The sequence below is a fragment of the Microtus oregoni genome, unplaced genomic scaffold (genome assembly GCF_018167655.1).
Source record: "Microtus oregoni isolate MIOR12 unplaced genomic scaffold, Mior012 000013F_ref0000133, whole genome shotgun sequence".
Lineage (NCBI taxonomy): Eukaryota > Metazoa > Chordata > Mammalia > Rodentia > Cricetidae > Microtus > Microtus oregoni.
The window spans coordinates 2,673,120-2,689,910 of NW_024543072.1; the positions used below are offsets into that span (position 1 = coordinate 2,673,120).

The 16,791-nt window shown below is 49.1% G+C and overlaps 1 protein-coding gene across 1 annotated transcript; it reads left to right on the forward strand.

Annotated features, from left to right (window-relative positions):
* The first annotated feature begins 135 nt into the window (after positions 1 to 135).
* Itih1 (inter-alpha-trypsin inhibitor heavy chain 1) lies at positions 136 to 12,938 on the forward strand. Its single transcript, XM_041662712.1, has 22 exons — positions 136 to 279; positions 529 to 549; positions 774 to 940; positions 1,405 to 1,509; positions 1,851 to 2,013; positions 2,451 to 2,564; positions 3,568 to 3,693; positions 3,779 to 3,895; positions 4,533 to 4,701; positions 4,787 to 4,906; positions 5,752 to 5,933; positions 6,167 to 6,352; positions 7,882 to 8,021; positions 8,603 to 8,757; positions 8,843 to 8,857; positions 9,325 to 9,345; positions 9,719 to 9,799; positions 9,886 to 9,999; positions 10,907 to 11,108; positions 11,878 to 12,050; positions 12,405 to 12,516; positions 12,667 to 12,938. Exons 1-22 carry the CDS (start codon positions 166 to 168, stop codon positions 12,794 to 12,796), a joined length of 2,727 nt encoding a protein of 908 aa, XP_041518646.1. The 5' UTR covers positions 136 to 165; the 3' UTR covers positions 12,797 to 12,938.
* The last annotated feature ends 3,853 nt before the right edge of the window (positions 12,939 to 16,791 follow it).

A 16,791-nucleotide genomic window follows, 5' to 3' on the forward strand; every position in this document is an offset into this window, starting at 1 on the left:
AGACAAGCCACCTACCTCTGAGCTACAGACCTAGCTCATTGCCAAGTTTGATTCCCTAAATACTGCTATTTGCCTGTGCCGTGTCTAATATTTAATCTAGGTTTGTCCGGCACAGTATTGATTAATGCCCTGAGGAGAGTGACGGGAACCGAATGCCTGGAGACCATGGACGGAGCCATGGGGCTTCGGGTGCTGCTGTGCGTGTGCCTGGTGTCCCTCCTCACTCTGCAGACCATGCCTGCTTTGGGTTTGGCCACAGGCAGACCCAGGGGCAGCGAGGTATGTGATTAAGCCCTTAGGCATAGACAGGCAGTTGTTCCTGCATGAGGCCCTGGAGCTGCAGAAGATCCTACTTAGGGACTTGGGCCATCCCCAACCACCAGCTCATTTCTACCTGAAGAGGTTACTTCCCAACAGGAGGAGGGAGGTGGAGGAGTAGCAAACACAGACCCTGTTCCCACCCCATAACAGATGGGCCATGGTCCCTGAGCGTTTCCACTCACACTCACCCATGGTCTTGTTTTGCAGAAACGACAGGCAGTGGATACAGTAAGTGAAAGTCTTGGCGAAGGGTCTGAGGAGGAGCTTTCTCTAACCGGGTCAGTGCATAGGCAGGGGCCTCCCATCCCCTGAAATGTGACATTGTTCATACCTCGCCTCATGTCTCCAGCAGAGAGGGGTCTCTTTGGGAGGTCTGGTGTATTCTTCTGGAATTTGAACACCTTTGTTCTAGAGTGGGCAGAATCCCCCATTTTTTTTTTTTTTTACTTCAGACAGTTGATGGTGTGTTTGTCAGGAGTTTGAAAGTCAACTGTAAAGTCACCTCTCGCTTTGCCCACTACGTCATCACCAGCCAAGTGGTCAACAGTGCTGATGAAGCCAGGGAAGTGGCCTTTGATGTGGAAATCCCCAAGACAGCCTTCATCAGTGACTTTGCCATGTGCGTGATGCCCTCTCTGACTTCTCCACCCCAGTCCATTTAAGTGTTCAGCCTGAGGCCAGCGTGGCCAGATCTCACTTCTAGTCATGGCCAGGCCCAGCTTAGAGGTTCAGGAGGGAAGAGGTCCATTAGCATTCTCAACTCCTACCTTACTCAGAAAATTAGGGCCTCTGCTTCTTTTCAGCTTTTGGCTAAAGGAGCAAAGCCAGCATCTAATCTTAGTTCGGTGAACATGGTGGTTTTACCTACTTTTCTCATGGGCCCTCTGAGCAGTGGACATTAAAAGCAGAAGACAGTAGATACCCCTTTTCAAGGAGTCCTGTGGACAGGGTCTTCTTAGGCTTAGCTCACTTCCAATACAAAGAACAACCTAGTCAGCGAAGCGGGGGCACCACCACTGAGGCAAAGGACAATCTAGGCAGTGAGGGCGGTCACCACCACCGAGGACTTTTCTTTTTGTGCAGCACAGCAGATGGGAACGCGTTCATCGGGGACATAAAGGACAAAGTGAGTGCTTGGAAGCAGTACCGGAAAGCAGCCATTTCAGGGGAGAATGCTGGCCTTGTCAGGTAAGTTTCAGGCCTTGATGGCCAAGCCTCCCTGGCTGCCCCTTCTGCCCAGCCAGGACAGAGCCAACAGCTGCAAGGTGTTACTGGGTAGGAGAACTCTCTACTAGGATGGGAGATAAACTGTCTAAACTGTTTAGGCAAGAATGGGTACGCTTGGTCTTCTTATGCCCTGTGGAGCAATAGGCATCATTCTTGAGCTCCGGCTTTGACCAACCACTTGAGATAATTTTGGGGGCAGCATGATAATAAGAGAAACTGGTTCTGAGGGCAATGCTGTAGGTGTCAAGGATGCTCATGCCAACCTGTTGTCTGCCTGTTGTTGCCTCTGCTGACATGTCTAGAGCCTCGGGCAGAAATATGGAACAGTTCACCATCCACATGACCATTGGAGCCCACAGTAAGGCTACGTTTCAGCTCACCTATGAAGAGGTGCTAAAGCGAAGACTCACGCAATATGACATTGTCATCAAAGTCAAGCCCAAGCAGCTGGTGCAACATTTCGAGGTAGTTTGCATGTCCCTGGGAAGGACTTACCTCTCCCCAGGCCTGAAAACACAAGGGCTGAACTTGACTCCTCAGGGTGGGCTCCTGTGGGTTTTTTATGGGCAGGAAGCTCCCTGAATCTCCCACCTTTCTCCTCATCCATAAACCCCCAGCTTATGTATCTGTTAAATGAGGGTATTCCTGCATTTCCCAGGACTGCCACCAGATTACAAAAAATACTGAAGACCCAGTTGTGTGTAAACCAACTTGAGGGACCGAGTTGAAGGGTTCAGGCATGAACATCTTTCTGCGAGCTCTGGACTGCCTATGATGAACCAGGCTCTGTGAAGGGCTGGGTGGGGACTACACACACAGGAAGGCAGGTCCACAGAGCTCTTGGCTGAAATGTGGTGCTAGTTCAAATGGGCCTTAGCATAGAATTGGTTTCCATGGTGCAGATCGATGTGGACATCTTTGAGCCCCAAGGGATCAGCAAGCTGGATGCTCAGGCCTCCTTCCTCAACAAGGAACTTGCTGCTCAAACCATCAAGAAGTCTTTCTCAGGAAAAAAGGTATGTGTCATGGCAGGGAATGTACCCTTAGGGACAGTCCGGCTTAGCCCATCTCTGATAAAATATCCAGGCAGGATTGCTAAGCTGTCATGGTGTGTTATTAGCCAGACTCTCCATCCACTGTAGCAAACACCTGAAAGAAACAGCATCAAGGAACAGGTATTTATTTTGGCTCATGGTCTCTGAGGTCTCAATCCATCATGAGTTTATTCCACTGCTTCTGGGACAGTGAGGGAACATCGTGGCAGGAATGCACATAGGAAGAGAGAGAGAGAGAGAGAGAGAGAGAAAGAGAGAGAGAGAGAGAGAGAGAGAGAGAGAGAGAATACCCAAAGGGCCATGGCAAAAATCACTTTCACTGGCATCTCTCCGGAGACTAACTTCCTTTAATCTAGACCAATGGTCTATTCAATGTTTTCTTAGTTTTTAGTTTTGTCTTCTTTTTGCTTTGTTTTGTTTTGAGACAGGATTACTCACCCTGTGTACCCCTGGCTGTCCTGGAACTCACTATATAGATCAGATTGCCCTCAAACTCAGAGGTCTGTCTGCCTCTGCCTCCAGAGTGCTGGGATTAAAGGTGTGCACCCACCACCGCCCAGCTTACTTTTTGTTTTTAAAGAGAGTATCTCACTATATCACTATGTAGCCCAGGCTGACACTCAAGTGGCTGAGGCCACAGGCTCTCCAGTTCAGATGACTGCTGTCTTTTACACTATCATATTGTTGTTATTTTATTCCTGCTTTTATTCCCTAAGTACTGATGGTTATTGCAGAAATCCCAATGATTCAGAAACATAAAAGCAAAGGAATAGGTATTTTCTCTTACCACAGACAAGTATGCACACTCAGAACCTAGGTGACTAGGCTTAACTCATTCAGGTGTACACACACACACACACACACACACCATGCACACATGCACATACAAACCTTAAGTTGTTTTGCAGACAATCTATTTGCAGCTATACAGACCCCTGGTCCCTTATGCCTTCTTTGCTTTCAGGGTCACGTGCTCTTCCGCCCTACTGTGAGCCAGCAGCAGTCCTGCCCCACGTGCTCTTCATCCCTGCTGAATGGAGACTTCAAGGTGACCTACGACGTCAATCGGGACAAGCTCTGTGACCTTTTGGTAAGCCTATGGCTCATGGTCCAAGCCCGAGAGAATGGGGAAAGGTGCTTAGGAGAGAGGCCTTTCTGGGTCTTTTCTGTTCTAGGTGGCCAACAATTACTTTGCACACTTCTTTGCACCCAAAAACCTGACCAACATGAGCAAGAACCTGGTTTTTGTGATTGACATCAGTGGCTCCATGGAAGGCCAGAAAGTGAAGCAGGTAAGTGGTGGCTTTGCCTGACTCTCCCAACAGGAGCTGCTCTGGCTCATCTTGTCCTGAAGGTTTGACTGCCAGAGGGGTTTGGTATCGTGTTGATGGGCAGAGACAAGGAGATGTAACTGGAAATCCCTACTCTGGAATCAGCCGGTTTCTTCACTGTAGTTGTAGGCAAGCATAGCTCTTCTGTCCAGTTCTGAGGCAGAGGATAATGGTGCCCACGGGTCATGGAGTTTCCCATGGAGAAGTGCTCAGTAGAGAAGGCCTGTGCCCTGAAAATGCTGGGGATGACAAATGATCTATGTCCTGGCTTTCAGTGCTTTGCTCAATGGGTAGTGAAGCCATGGCTGCACAGGACAAGCTTGAGAAAAACAGCTCTGTTAGGATCTGGGGGCTCTCTATTGATCCTGCTCCACCCAAATTCCTAGTCATTTCTTGTCCCTATACTTGATCCAGTTTCCTTCTTTGTGCCCCTCGAACACCCCAAGTCCCAGCAGCAGGCTACTTTCTTGGGTCTGTCAGACTGTCACCTCTGCTCATCCGCTGTGGAATTCTACAGTGGCCTACCTGGGTTCCCGGAAGGAGCTATCCTTCAGTCATCCGGGGGCTATGTCCCTCCTCTGACTTCCTGTCCTTGCAGACCAAGGAGGCACTCCTTAAGATCCTGGGGGACGTGAAGCCAGGGGACAACTTTGATCTGGTCCTCTTTGGGTCTCAAGTGCAATCCTGGAAAGGCTCTCTGGTACCCGCATCTGAGGCCAATCTGCGAGCAGCTCAGGATTTTGTGCAGCGCTTTTCTCTGGCTGGAGGTAAGGGACGGGTTCTCAGATTACCCTGGTATCACTTCTGTTTCCTTGGGATATGGGTGTACACTGGTCCGATTCTTCTTTATAGCCACAAACCTGAATGGAGGCTTGCTCCGAGGAATTGAGATCTTAAACAAAGGAAGTCACCCAGATCTCAGCAGCCCAGCCTCAATTCTTATCATGTTGACAGACGGAGAACCCACTGAAGGTGAGTTCCTCGAGGGCCGCCCTGGAAGGTGGTGAGAGCGCTACCAGATAGGAACAATTTGTCTGTTGGAGAGTCCACCAGGGCAGAAGGCTCAGGGCAAAGTCAAACGCTGGTCTGAAAACTGTTCAGACTACAGCATCTGTGGGAGCTCCGAGGTGAGGTGGTAGCAGCAAGTGCTTCTATCTGGTGCTTGGACGCTTAGCGACCTGATGATGGGCAGGATTTATAGGCTAAGTCTCATCAAGCCATTTATCCAGTACCTACTTTGTGACAAGTCTAGGACAAAAAGCTGGAAGGAGACACCAAGAGAAAGAGATGTGTCTCTGCCCTCAAGCTGGTAGAGAATCTGTGGTGGAGAGTCTCTGCCTCAGAAGCTAGCAGAGCAGGGTGCCACAGGGCTATGGAATTCCTGACAAGGGGCACCTGGTCCAGGTGAGGTATGGGAAGTCCTCTTGGAAGAATAAGGCCCTGGGTTTGAAGGACGCAAAGGAGCGGGATGGGATCTTGACAGGGCCTGCCTACGAAAGAGGACGTGTGCAGAACGAACCAAAGTGAGAGCGGAAGGACTGGTGGGGCTTCACAGGCCACGATAAAGAGCCGTGGGAGAGTATGAGCGGCATTGTGTCTGCCTGGAATGGGCCCACGGGTTGGGTCCACGTTGGTTGGGTCCACGTGGTTGGGTAGGACCTTCAGTGGGCTGTTTCCAGCTGTTGGGATTGTCCTGAGAAGCCTTCAGTTGTCAATGGGGACTAGAGTTGATCTGGAATGGGAACCTTCAAAGGCTTCTAAGGCCCCCTTATGCCTGAGATCCTGCATCCCATCACTGCCCGGATGTGTGGCTGCAGGGGAGACGGACCGTTCCCAGATCCTCAAGAATGTACGCAACGCTATCCGGGGCAGGTTCCCACTCTACAACCTCGGCTTTGGCCACGACCTGGACTTTAACTTCCTGGAGGTCATGTCCATGGAGAACAACGGATGGGCCCAGAGAATTTTTGAGGACCACGATGCCACCCAGCAGCTACAGGTCTTCCCACCCCGCCCACACACCACCATCAACGTATCATGGGGGCTTTGTGGTCATTTGCCTACCAGCCTAGGGACGATAGATATCCAGAGTTGAAACCAACTGTATGACCTTAAGCAGTTACTTAACCCCCCTGAGCCTAGATTCCACCTCCAAAGTGTGACATTAACATTCTGCTTTCTGAGTAGTCTTCCTGAGAGGTCCCCAGGTGCTCACCCTCCCTATCCCTGCAGGGCTTCTACAATCAAGTAGCCAACCCCCTCCTGACAGATGTGGAGCTGCAGTATCCCCAGGATTCTGTCTTGGCTCTAACTCAGCACCGACATAAACAGTACTATGATGGCTCCGAGATTGTGGTGGCTGGACGCATTGCTGACCAAAAACTGAGCACCTTTAAGGCTGATGTCCGGGCTCGTGGGGTAAATGGTGGGCTGATCGGGGGGGTGTAGAAACTAGGCAGTGTTTAGACACTCCAAGCTCACACCGTTCCCCACCCCAACCATCCCAAGGGCCTCTCTTTCCCCATGGTAGTGTCTTCCTCCCAAGGGAGAACAAATATATTCCAGTCTAGGGACTGGACAGACTGGAATGGAACCAATGTGGCCTCAATAGAATCACTCAATCCTATTGATTGATCACTCCTCACATCGCCTCCCCCCATCCTCCCACTCCAAGCATGAGAGAATGCTTCTTACTAGGTCGCATTTCTTGGACAACCTGACCCAGTGTCATGGTGCAGTGAATGAAGCAACCACATGCACATATATGGAAGGTTCCACCCTCCAGGGCACGGAGTCAACCCACAGTGGGGTTGAGGGCTTAGAATTTAGGCCTGGGGGAGAAGAAAGCTACCTAGAATCTAGCCTTGCCCTGTCTGGCTATCTAGATTGTACTTTTCCTGTACCACAGAGGTAGTACTGCCCTTGAGTGCATGTGTATGTGTTGGGGGTCAATGGAATAATCTGTATAGTACAAGATGCAGACCTTGATACAAGAAATGCCTTGTCCCAAGACTGCTATTGTAGCTGGGAACCACAATACATGTCTATAACTAGTTATGGGAAGCTGACCAGGGCAGCCCAGCTGGCACTCTGTGACCCTTGGGAGAAGTGAAAAGCAAAAACAGCAGGTATTTGTTGGCCTCTTCCAGAGAGAGTAACTTTATGAGGTCACACCTGGGCTTCCTGTCCCACTGAATCTTTGAGGCCTAGGCCAAGCCTGACTCACAGGGAGGTTAGCCAACATCTGAGGATGGATGGATGGATGGATGGATGGATGGATGGATGGATGGGCGGGTGGGTGGGCAGGTAGTTGGGTGGGTGGGTGGGCAGGTAAGTGGGTGGGTAGGTGGTGGATGGTTGGATGGATGGGTAGGTGAGTAGGTGGGGGGCTGGATGGATGGGTGGGTGGGCGGGTGGGTGGGTGGGTAGGTGGTGGATAGATGGATGGGTGGGTGAGCAGGTGGGCAGGTGGGTAGGTGGATGGATGGATGGATGAGCAGGTGGGCAGGTGGGTAGATGGATGGATGGATGGATGGATGGATGGATGGATGGATGGGCAGGTGGGCAGGTGGGTAGGTGGATGGATGGATGAGCAGGTGGGCAGGTGGGTAGGTGGATGGATGGATGGATGGATGGGCAGGTGGGCAGGTGGGTAGGTGGATGGATGGATGGATGGATGGATGGATGGATGGATGGGCAGGCGGGCAGGTGGGTAGGTGGATGGATGGATGGATGGATGGATGGGCAGGTGGGCAGGCGGGTGGATGGATGGATGGATGGATGGGCAGGCGGGCAGGTGGGTAGATGGGAATGAAATCAGATTCAGAGAGATGATGGTACTGAGAATGAAGAAGCAGGGACCAAATGAGGGTGTTTGCCACAGCCTCAGTCACCATCCAAGGCTTGTACTGTCATGGCTATGGCCTTTCTCCCCCTTTAAATCTCAGGAGAGGCAAGAATTCAAAGCAACCTGCCTAGTGGATGAGGAGGAGATGAAGAAGCTGCTCCGAGAGCGTGGCCATATGCTAGAGAATCATGTGGAGCGGCTCTGGGCCTACCTTACCATCCAGGAGCTGCTGGCTAAACGGTAGGGCCCCGGCGGCTGCCACGAGTGGACATGTTCACCCTTGTTCCTGGTAGACAGAGAATGGTGGTTCTGAGACTACAGGCTGTGAGGGAATCAGGGGTCCTTTCCCTCTCTGTTTTCCTCATCTCTAGTGTGCATCTTCCACCTGGGTAGGGATTCTGGGACGAGGACAGCCATTTCCCCGTTGAGTTGCCTCAGAGGAGGCTGCCACTTGTTAGGGGGCTGCTTTGTCTAGACACACTCATTGACGCCTCACCATCTGTGAGGGGGTCCCTTAATTATTTCTACTTAACGGGAGAGCACTACAAAGCTCAGAGAGGTAGGCTACCATGGTCCTACAGCAGCCAAGCTATGTAGTTCTGAGGCATGTACCTTGACCCTGCCAAATATCCAGGTCCTCAGCACGGGAAGTCCTGTAACTATGTGGCCTCCCTAAGGCCACAGCCATTGTGGAGGGCGCTGTGAGTGCTTGAATGTTTGTTGAATGAGTGAAAAAGAGAACAGATGGGCAGGAAGCCGAAGGAGGAATGCACGCCCATCATCACCTGTGTCTTGGAGGCAAGTACATGTCTCCCACGCAGGATGAAGATGGAAGGGGCAGAGAGGGCCAACCTGTCATCCCAAGTCCTGAAGATGTCCCTGGACTATCAGTTCGTAACGCCACTGACCTCTATGACGATCAGAGGCCTGACAGACCAGGATGGACTGGAACCGACCATTGACAAGACCCCAGAGGGTACAGGCATAGGGGTCTGTGGTCAAGAAGGTCATGCGCCAAAATCCTCCTGGGACTTAATTCTTTTCTTCTTCCTTTTTTTCAGATTCTCAGCCTTTAGGTGAGTTTTTGGCCAGTTGATTTAGCAGGGCTTCAAGTGGCTGGGAGGTGACATGCGTGTACCCCCAAGCACAAAACTTATTGTTTCTGCATCCTCCCCCCGGTCCCACCCCCTCCTGGGCCTCTTCCTTTTACCAAGGGGCCCTGCTACCTTCATCACAAGTTCAGAGCTGCGTCCTTCATGCTTCATGAGCCTCTGTCATCTAAAACCTTCCCCAGCCTTCCCTCAGGTCTCCATTGAGCCCCTCGGCCCAGTGTGTGTGTGTGTGTGTGTGTGTGTGTGTGTGTGTGCGCGCGCGCGCGTGCGTGTGTAGGTGGGGGACATTTGGGAGGCCCGGTCAACCTCAGCAGGGCTGAGTCCAGACCAGTTCATCTCTGCCTGAGGTATACTTGTGAACTGAGCTGCACGCCCTGGGGGCGGGGTGAATGTCAGAGTAACATTGTGTGTGTTTTCCTTGTCTCCTGCAGAGATGGTGGGACCCAGAAGGAGTAAGTAGCAGCCATCTTGGGCACTCCCTTCTCTCTTCTCTCCCTACTTACTCTGCTGGCCCACAACTGAGCTCTTAGCTCTGACCAAAATCCTGGTTATCGCCCTCCTTTGTTCCCTTCATGGCCTTACTGAAAATCCTTAAGACATTCCCCATTGTAGGCTTGGCTTCCCCAACCTAGATCCCAACTGAAGAAGACAGAGGGGGTCAGGCCACCTCATAGGAACAAACTTCTGTCCCCACACCCTGAGAGGCATTGGCATGTATGTGAGGCTTCAGTGCCCCCATTGTCTGGCGCCTCAGGCCAATCGTGTGGATAGGGGTGTCTATGCCAGCCCGCCCCCCTCTTAGTTCCATTTATTCTCAACCCCCAGCATTTGTGCTGTCTGCCACCCAGCCGTCTCCTACAGTCCACAGTCCATTAGTCTCGAGACTGCCAAGCCGCGTGACAGGTGGTGAGTCTTGGGAGGGTCTGAGGGACTCCTCCAGCGGCCCCGACAGACCAACAGCCAATGCAATGGACTCTGTGCTGCCTTCCCAGTGGATACCGATCCCCACTTCATCATCTATGTGCCCCAGAAAGAGGACAGCCTGTGTTTCAACATCAATGAGGAACCTGGTGTGATCCTGAGCCTGGTGCAGGACCCTGACACAGGTGTGGTGGGGATGTGCTCGCTGCCAGGTGGGGGCAGAGCCAAAGCACCTCGACTCTCCCCATTTGAATAGAAACTACTGGGGTTGCCTTCACTGTCTACCGCCTTCATATCATCCACTCAGCAGGCACCTCCTGCCTTCCTCTTACGCCGTTGTCCCTGACTGCACCCTACCTAAGGTTTGAGTGTGCGACTCATACACAGGACCTATAGCCAGGCCAGCCTCATACTTAGTCTAAAGCTCACGCCTTGCTCTCTTGACGTCCTTAGGCATTTTTAAACAAGGAGCCCCTCATTTCTGTCTCATATCAAGGTCTGAACGTCACACAGGCCCTGCCGCACCTTTCCCACAAGTGTGGCTATACGAGCCCCAAAGCACCTCTCTACGATGGCTATAAATAGGGAAGGCTTTCCTGACCCCATCCCTCATCCAGCCAGCCAACTCCATGTCTGTTGAGCATTGACTGGGGCTGGGATGCAGTGAGAACAGGGTTGTCCTGAGCCCCTCCAGGAACATAGGGAAGGGAGAAAACCATAGAAGATCAGCTTCTTGGATGTCAACTTTGGAGCATGAGGTCCACTTAGGGTCAGTGAGGATAGCTGCTCAGGGCCTGGCAGATGCATTTCCAGACCTCCCAAGAGACTGTCTCTGTGCGAGAGGGAGGTGGCCCGCTCCTGCCCTCAGGGAACCAGAGTCCAAAAGAGAAAGCTAAGTATAGGGTGTCTAGTTGTTCCAGAAGGGGTCGGAGGGAGCATAGAAGAATCACAGGAGGTCTGAGAGTAAGGCCAGTCCTGAAGGCGAGACCCTTAAAGATGGCATTGCCTGTGGCATGTAGCGAACCTCCTGGAAAGGGAAGGTGGCATGAGCAACACCCCATGTTGACTGGATGGCTTCTCACCCCTCTGCAGGCTTCTCAGTGAACGCACAGCTCATTGGGAACAAAGCCAGCAGCCCTGGGCAGCATCAGGGCACATATTTTGGGAGACTTGGGATCTCGAATCCTGCAACAGACTTTCAGCTGGAAGTGACTCCTCAGAACATCACACTGAACCCCAGCTCTGGGGGGCCCGTGTTCTCCTGGAAGGACCAGGCTATGCTACAAAAGGATGGGTAACTAGGCCTGGTCTGTGCAGGAGGGAAGACACATGCCATGGCATGGGGTCCAGGTCTGAAGCTGTAGCCTCAGTTCTGCTTCCCGAGTCTTCTGGGCCCACATTTTACAAGCAATGTGACCAAGTGATGCCCACATGTGCATGGTCAGATTCCAAATCATCCCTCTGTCCGTTTTTCTTTATTCCTGGGCATGAGCTTTGGGACTGGAACCTTGAATCCCACCCCCGTCTCCACCAAGCAAAGCCAGCCCCAGGCTGGGACAAAGGCTACTCCTTCCCCACAGCCCTCCTGCTTGCCTACTGCACTGAATTCAAGTCCTCTGGTCTTTCTTTTGGGCACCTGTCATGCCTATTCCTTCCTTCACTCATTCAGTTATCCAGCTAGCTCTTTGAGACACCAGTATAGCTACAGGAAGAGGTGTCCTGAGACCAGGTGGGCAGTTCAGGCAATGAGTGGAAGTCATGGGATGCACACTCAGATGTCCACCGATTGCTAGCTACATAATTCCAGGAAAGTTACTTAACCCCTCTGAACCTTGGTCCTTCCATGGAGTCAGAGAGTGGAACAACAGAGTGGTTCGGTTTACTCAAAGGACTTGGCATAGGGCCTGGTACATTTGAAGCCATACATGACAGAGAGACTTATGGGAGGGAACAAATAGCACCCAGACCTCACAGCATGAGGGCCATGGGGGGATGATTGGAATATCTGGGTCCCAGAGAATGAGAGCAGCTGATCCTGTGCTGACATCAACCTGGTCCTTCAGGGTCGTGGTGACCATCAACAAGAAGAGGAGCCTATTGGTGTCTGTGGAAGACAGAGCTACCTTTGAGATTGTCCTGCACCGGACGTGGAAGGGGAGTGCCATCCACCAGGACTTTCTGGGGTTCTATGTGCTGGATAGCTCCCAGATGTCAGCCCGGACGCAGGGACTTCTGGGTATGACTGGCTGGGCAGGTAGAACTGTGAGTTGGTGCTCTGCAGCCAGTGTGTGCTCAGGGGACCCAGAGCACAAGGACAGGCCAGTCTCCAACATAATCCTTTAGGACCCGGTGCTTGTGGGCCTTGTCCCTCTTAAAGATGGCGATCGAATGCAGAACGAGAGGAAAGCTAGGCGAGCCTGGGAATGAGTGGGAGAAAGGGCGGAGGGCTCCAGGGACCTTATAAGAGTGTCAGGTCATTGGTCACCAGATTTCTGTGACATTTCTGTTACCCCGGCTCCCTGTGAGGCACTTGCCTCTCAGGCTCCTCTCCCCTTCCTTGGTAACTGTGGCCTCCAATATGCCTCCACAGGGCAATTCTTCTACCCGCTGGATTTTGAAGTGTCTGACATCCGCCTGGGCTCTGACCCTACAAAGTCAGATGCCACTATGGTAGTGAAGAATCGGCAGCTGACTGTCACCAGGTGAGTGGCTTGATGTCTAGGGCTTCTGCTCTTGCCTGAGTTTTGTCCCCTATCATAAGTCTATGTCATCCTCCTGGTGTCATGTGGGTAAGGTGAGGGGCAGCCTTGCCAGGTCGAAAGAAGGATCCCAGCTCTATTGTCTGTATCCAGAGGCTTACAAAAAGACTACAGCAAGGATGCCAGACATGGAACAGAAGTGTCTTGCTGGTTCATTCACAACAATGGAGCTGGACTAATTGATGGCGTTCACACTGACTATATTGTTCCTGACATTTTCTGAACCCTCCAGCTAGCAGTCAGTCCTCACCTGAAACCTCATCTGAGGAGGGGGAGGAGAGCATCGAATCAGCTCCACCTTCCTGAGCGCGCTGGTTCCTTGTGTCAAGACATCTTGTGATTTCATTAAAGAGAGGCTGTGTACAGTTTAGAGTTGGCTGCCTTTGGGGAACGAGGGAGCAGGGGAATAGTTCAAGACTACACCAGACCCAGAGATGGGCAAAGAATGCATGTAGCATGAATAATAAAAACTCGGAGACAAATATTGGGGTTCAACTTGAAGAACAGAAAAGCAAAGCAGCCAAGCCACTAGAGAGCTATTACCTCTAAGAAATCTTCAGACTTAAAATAGAGCAAGTTCCTTTCTCATCCTGTTTTACATTCCTCTCTAGTGATGGGATTAAAGGCGTACAACACTACCGCCCAGCCTCTATGGCTAACTAGTGTGGCTGCTGGGATTAAAGGTGTGTGCCACCACTGCCTGGCCTGGATGGTTGACTAGTGGGGCTGCTTTGCATGGACCTTCAGGCAAGATTTATTTATTAAAATACAAATGAGATATCATGACATTTCCCCTTTTGTCTAAAATAAAAAGGAAGGATATAGCTAATATAAGAAAAACTATATACAATAAGTATAATATAGAATATATACAATCAATAACTACATCAACAATATCTAGCCCATTTACACTTGACAAATTCAGAGAAAATACCCATGTCTATCCTATCTTGGTGAATCCAAAGTCTTATACCTAATTTACTTTATATCATAACTTGCTCTCTGCATCTGGTAAACAAGGAAAACTATAACTATCTAGTTAACTCCCTCAGAGACCCAAGAAAGAAATAATATTAACTGAGTAAGCAGGAAGTATGAGCAAGTGACTTCCAAAAAATCTGAGAAATGACAGAAACAGCTGGCTGTCTGAACAGTCACCCAAAGTTCCTCTGCAACATTGGGGCATCCATCTTCAGCCTACAGGCCTAGAATATCTGACAGATTTTTCTATGAAACAGGGTTTTTGAAGTACTGTCCCTCCTTGTCTTGACAATGTTTGGCAGTCACTCTCTTTTGTGCCGTGCTTGCCCACGTAAGGCAGCATACTGTCAGCAGTTGAGGCAAGGGCACTTTCTCGCCTAGTGGCTTACATTTATCACAAAGAAAGCAAACTCCATGTGAAGTTTCCTCAGTGCCCATCATCTTCTCTGAAGTAGATTGGTGCTGCCAGGAGCAGACATATTATTGTCATAAAAAAGGAAAAAAACTGATATTATTAAAACAGCTTAAATGCCATCTTCTGCAGATCTCTGAAGTATTTGAAAATGACCTGTCTATCTGAAATATATCTTTGTTTGACTTTGAAAACATACCTAATATGACTACAAATTTGGTTATAATAGGTGATTAACTACTAACCTGCATTTCTTTATTATCATAAACAGTCGGTAATAATTTTCAAGGACTAGAAATTTGCATTACATTGTTAAATGAGCTATATGGTACAATACCTTGAACAAGAGTAGAAATGTATGTATAGTATGCTCTAACAAAATTAATCTCATATTTGTATAATATATAAAATTTGTATACAATATACAAAAATCCAATCCAATGTAAAACATTTAAAACTAGTAGTTGCTTTTTAAAAATAATTCAATAATCTACCTTTTTATCCTATCATATCTATATCCCCCCTTTTCTTTTCAAAACAAAACCTTGAATCTAATTTCCTTTGTTTAGCTTTTTCCCTGACCATTACCAATAGCAACTTGTAACCAACTCTCCTAAACAATGACAAATATCCATAACCCATTGAATGACCAAAAACCACACACCCCACCTCTTGGGAATGTGGGTGTCATATTCTTAAATTTACCTCCTGCTGTCTAGGGGTGATGGCATCTTCATGGGATCTTGAAAATTTTGAGTTAATTGTCAAGTCCTGAGAGAGGGAGCTGCATCATCTGCTGTCCAGTCTCTGTGTAATGGGAAAGTTCAGGGCTTGTCTCAAGTCCTGGCTAGAGCAGTCTGTGAGGCTGGCTCTTCTCAGCCAGCCACCTTGAAGTGGTTCTGAGCAGTTTGTAGTCCAAAATCAATCTTTAGATGTTGTTTTTCAGCATAGTGTTGTTATCATAGTTCTGGAGGAATTATAATTGTGGGACCCCATCCTCCTTTTCATGTTCATGGTTCACTGCAGAAAACTGATAGACTCAAACCCAAAATCATGTACAGAAAATTAGATTAAACCTTTTTCTAGAAATAGTTAATACCCTATATGACCATTAATATCATTACAAAAAAGTTACAAATGATAAAGCTGATAATGTTTACAATTGATATTATATAAATCCCATCTAATTTAGATATCCTCTCATGTAATGGTTCCATTTTCAAACTGCCCAGCATATTATCATACAGAGACCCAAATCCCTCCATTATAATGGTGCTTCCTATGATCTTAATGTGGGGAAAAAAATTCTCTCTTTTAACTAATTCCTCCTTTTAAGAATTTCCAATTTTCTTGCCAAATCTACCGACGATGTTGATGAAGATGTGAGGCTTATTGCTGCTGTGTAGAACGGTAAAAGCCTGACTGGATTTTAAGGCTACCTAGTTTGGCAGCAGCCCAAGAAGGGGATTAAGGCAGAGCCTGCAACCCATGGTGGAGAGGGAGAGAGAGAGAGAGAGAGAGAGAGAGAGAGAGAGAGAGAACACTCTATCTAAAACACACACAGGGGTTCCGAAAAAAGCATATGTGGGGGGGGGGGGGGGGCTGCCTGAAGGCAGAACTAGCCAGTTTCGAGCTGGTGAGTCTTGTGGGATTTGGAGCCCAGGTGCTTCTGGAATTTTGGTGGCAGCTGGAGACTGTTTCAGAGAGGCTAAGCCAAAACAGGTAAAAAGCCTCTTTTTTTTTGTGAATTTGTACCCTAAACACTGGGCGCCAAATGCAGCATGATTAATAAAAACCCAGAGACAGATATTGGGGTTCAATCTGAAGATCAGAAAAGCAAAACAGCCAGCCGCTGGAAAGCTCTTACCTCTATGAAATCTTTAGATTGAAAAAATAGTGAGTTCCTGTCTTATCCTGCCTTATACCCCTCTCTAGTGCTGGGATTAAAAGCATGCCGCACCACTGCCTGGCCTTTATGGCTGACTAGTATGGCTGCTTTGCACTGAGCTTCAGGCAAGCTTTATTTATTAAAATACAAATGAAACATCACTACCAAAGCAGAGCGGAAGGAAAACCCATGAGCTCTGACAGTGCTCTGTTCTCTGCCACTGGCTGACTCCGCATCCTCTGAATCCCCTGACTGAGCCCTTCCTTCATGTATCCCAGGATCCCAGAGAGTCTCTGGCAGTGAAGGTCATCACAACTAACCCAGAGCTTCCAATTAACAGTGGAGGAAACAGAGGTTAAGTGACCCATTGAAAGTCCCCCAAGCTTTTTGTATCTGTGAATGTTTGCTTTGTTACCGAGTATGTGATCAATTTTCGAGAAGGTCCCATGAGGTACTGAGAAGACGGTATATTCTTTCCTGTTTGGGTGGAATGTTCTATAGATGTCTGTTAAGTCTATTTGATTCATTACATCTGTTAGTTCTCTTATTTCTCTGTTAAGTTTCTGTCTGGTTGGCCTGTCCATTGGTGAGAGAGGAGTGTTGAAATCTCCTACTATTAGTGTGTGGGGTTTGATGTGTGATTTGAGTTCTAGTAAAGTTTCTTTTAAATATGTGGGTGCTTTTATATTAGGGGCATAGATATTCAGGATTGAGACTTCATCTTGATGAATTGTTCCTGTTATGAGTATAATGTGCCCTTCTCCATCTCTTCTGACTGATTTTAGTTTGAAATCAATTTTGTTAGATATTAGGATGGCCACACTAGTTTCTTAGGTCCGTTTGCTTGGAAAACCTTTTCCCAACCCTTTACTCTGAGGTAGTGTCTGTCTTTGAGGTTGAGGTGTGTTTCTTGTAAACAGCAGAATGTTTGATTCTG

What these genes read in the sequence shown, in the direction of transcription:
- Itih1 (XM_041662712.1), top strand. Translation starts at nt 166, where the DNA reads ATGGACGGAGCCATGGGGCTTCGGGTGCTGCTGTGCGTGTGCCTGGTG. An exon ending in AGCTGGTGCAACATTTCGAG is followed by an intron (nt 2,014 to 2,450) that starts GTAGTTTGCATG and finishes TCCATGGTGCAG; the next exon opens with ATCGATGTGGACATCTTTGA. An exon ending in CAGGAGCTGCTGGCTAAACG is followed by an intron (nt 8,022 to 8,602) that starts GTAGGGCCCCGG and finishes TCTCCCACGCAG; the next exon opens with GATGAAGATGGAAGGGGCAG.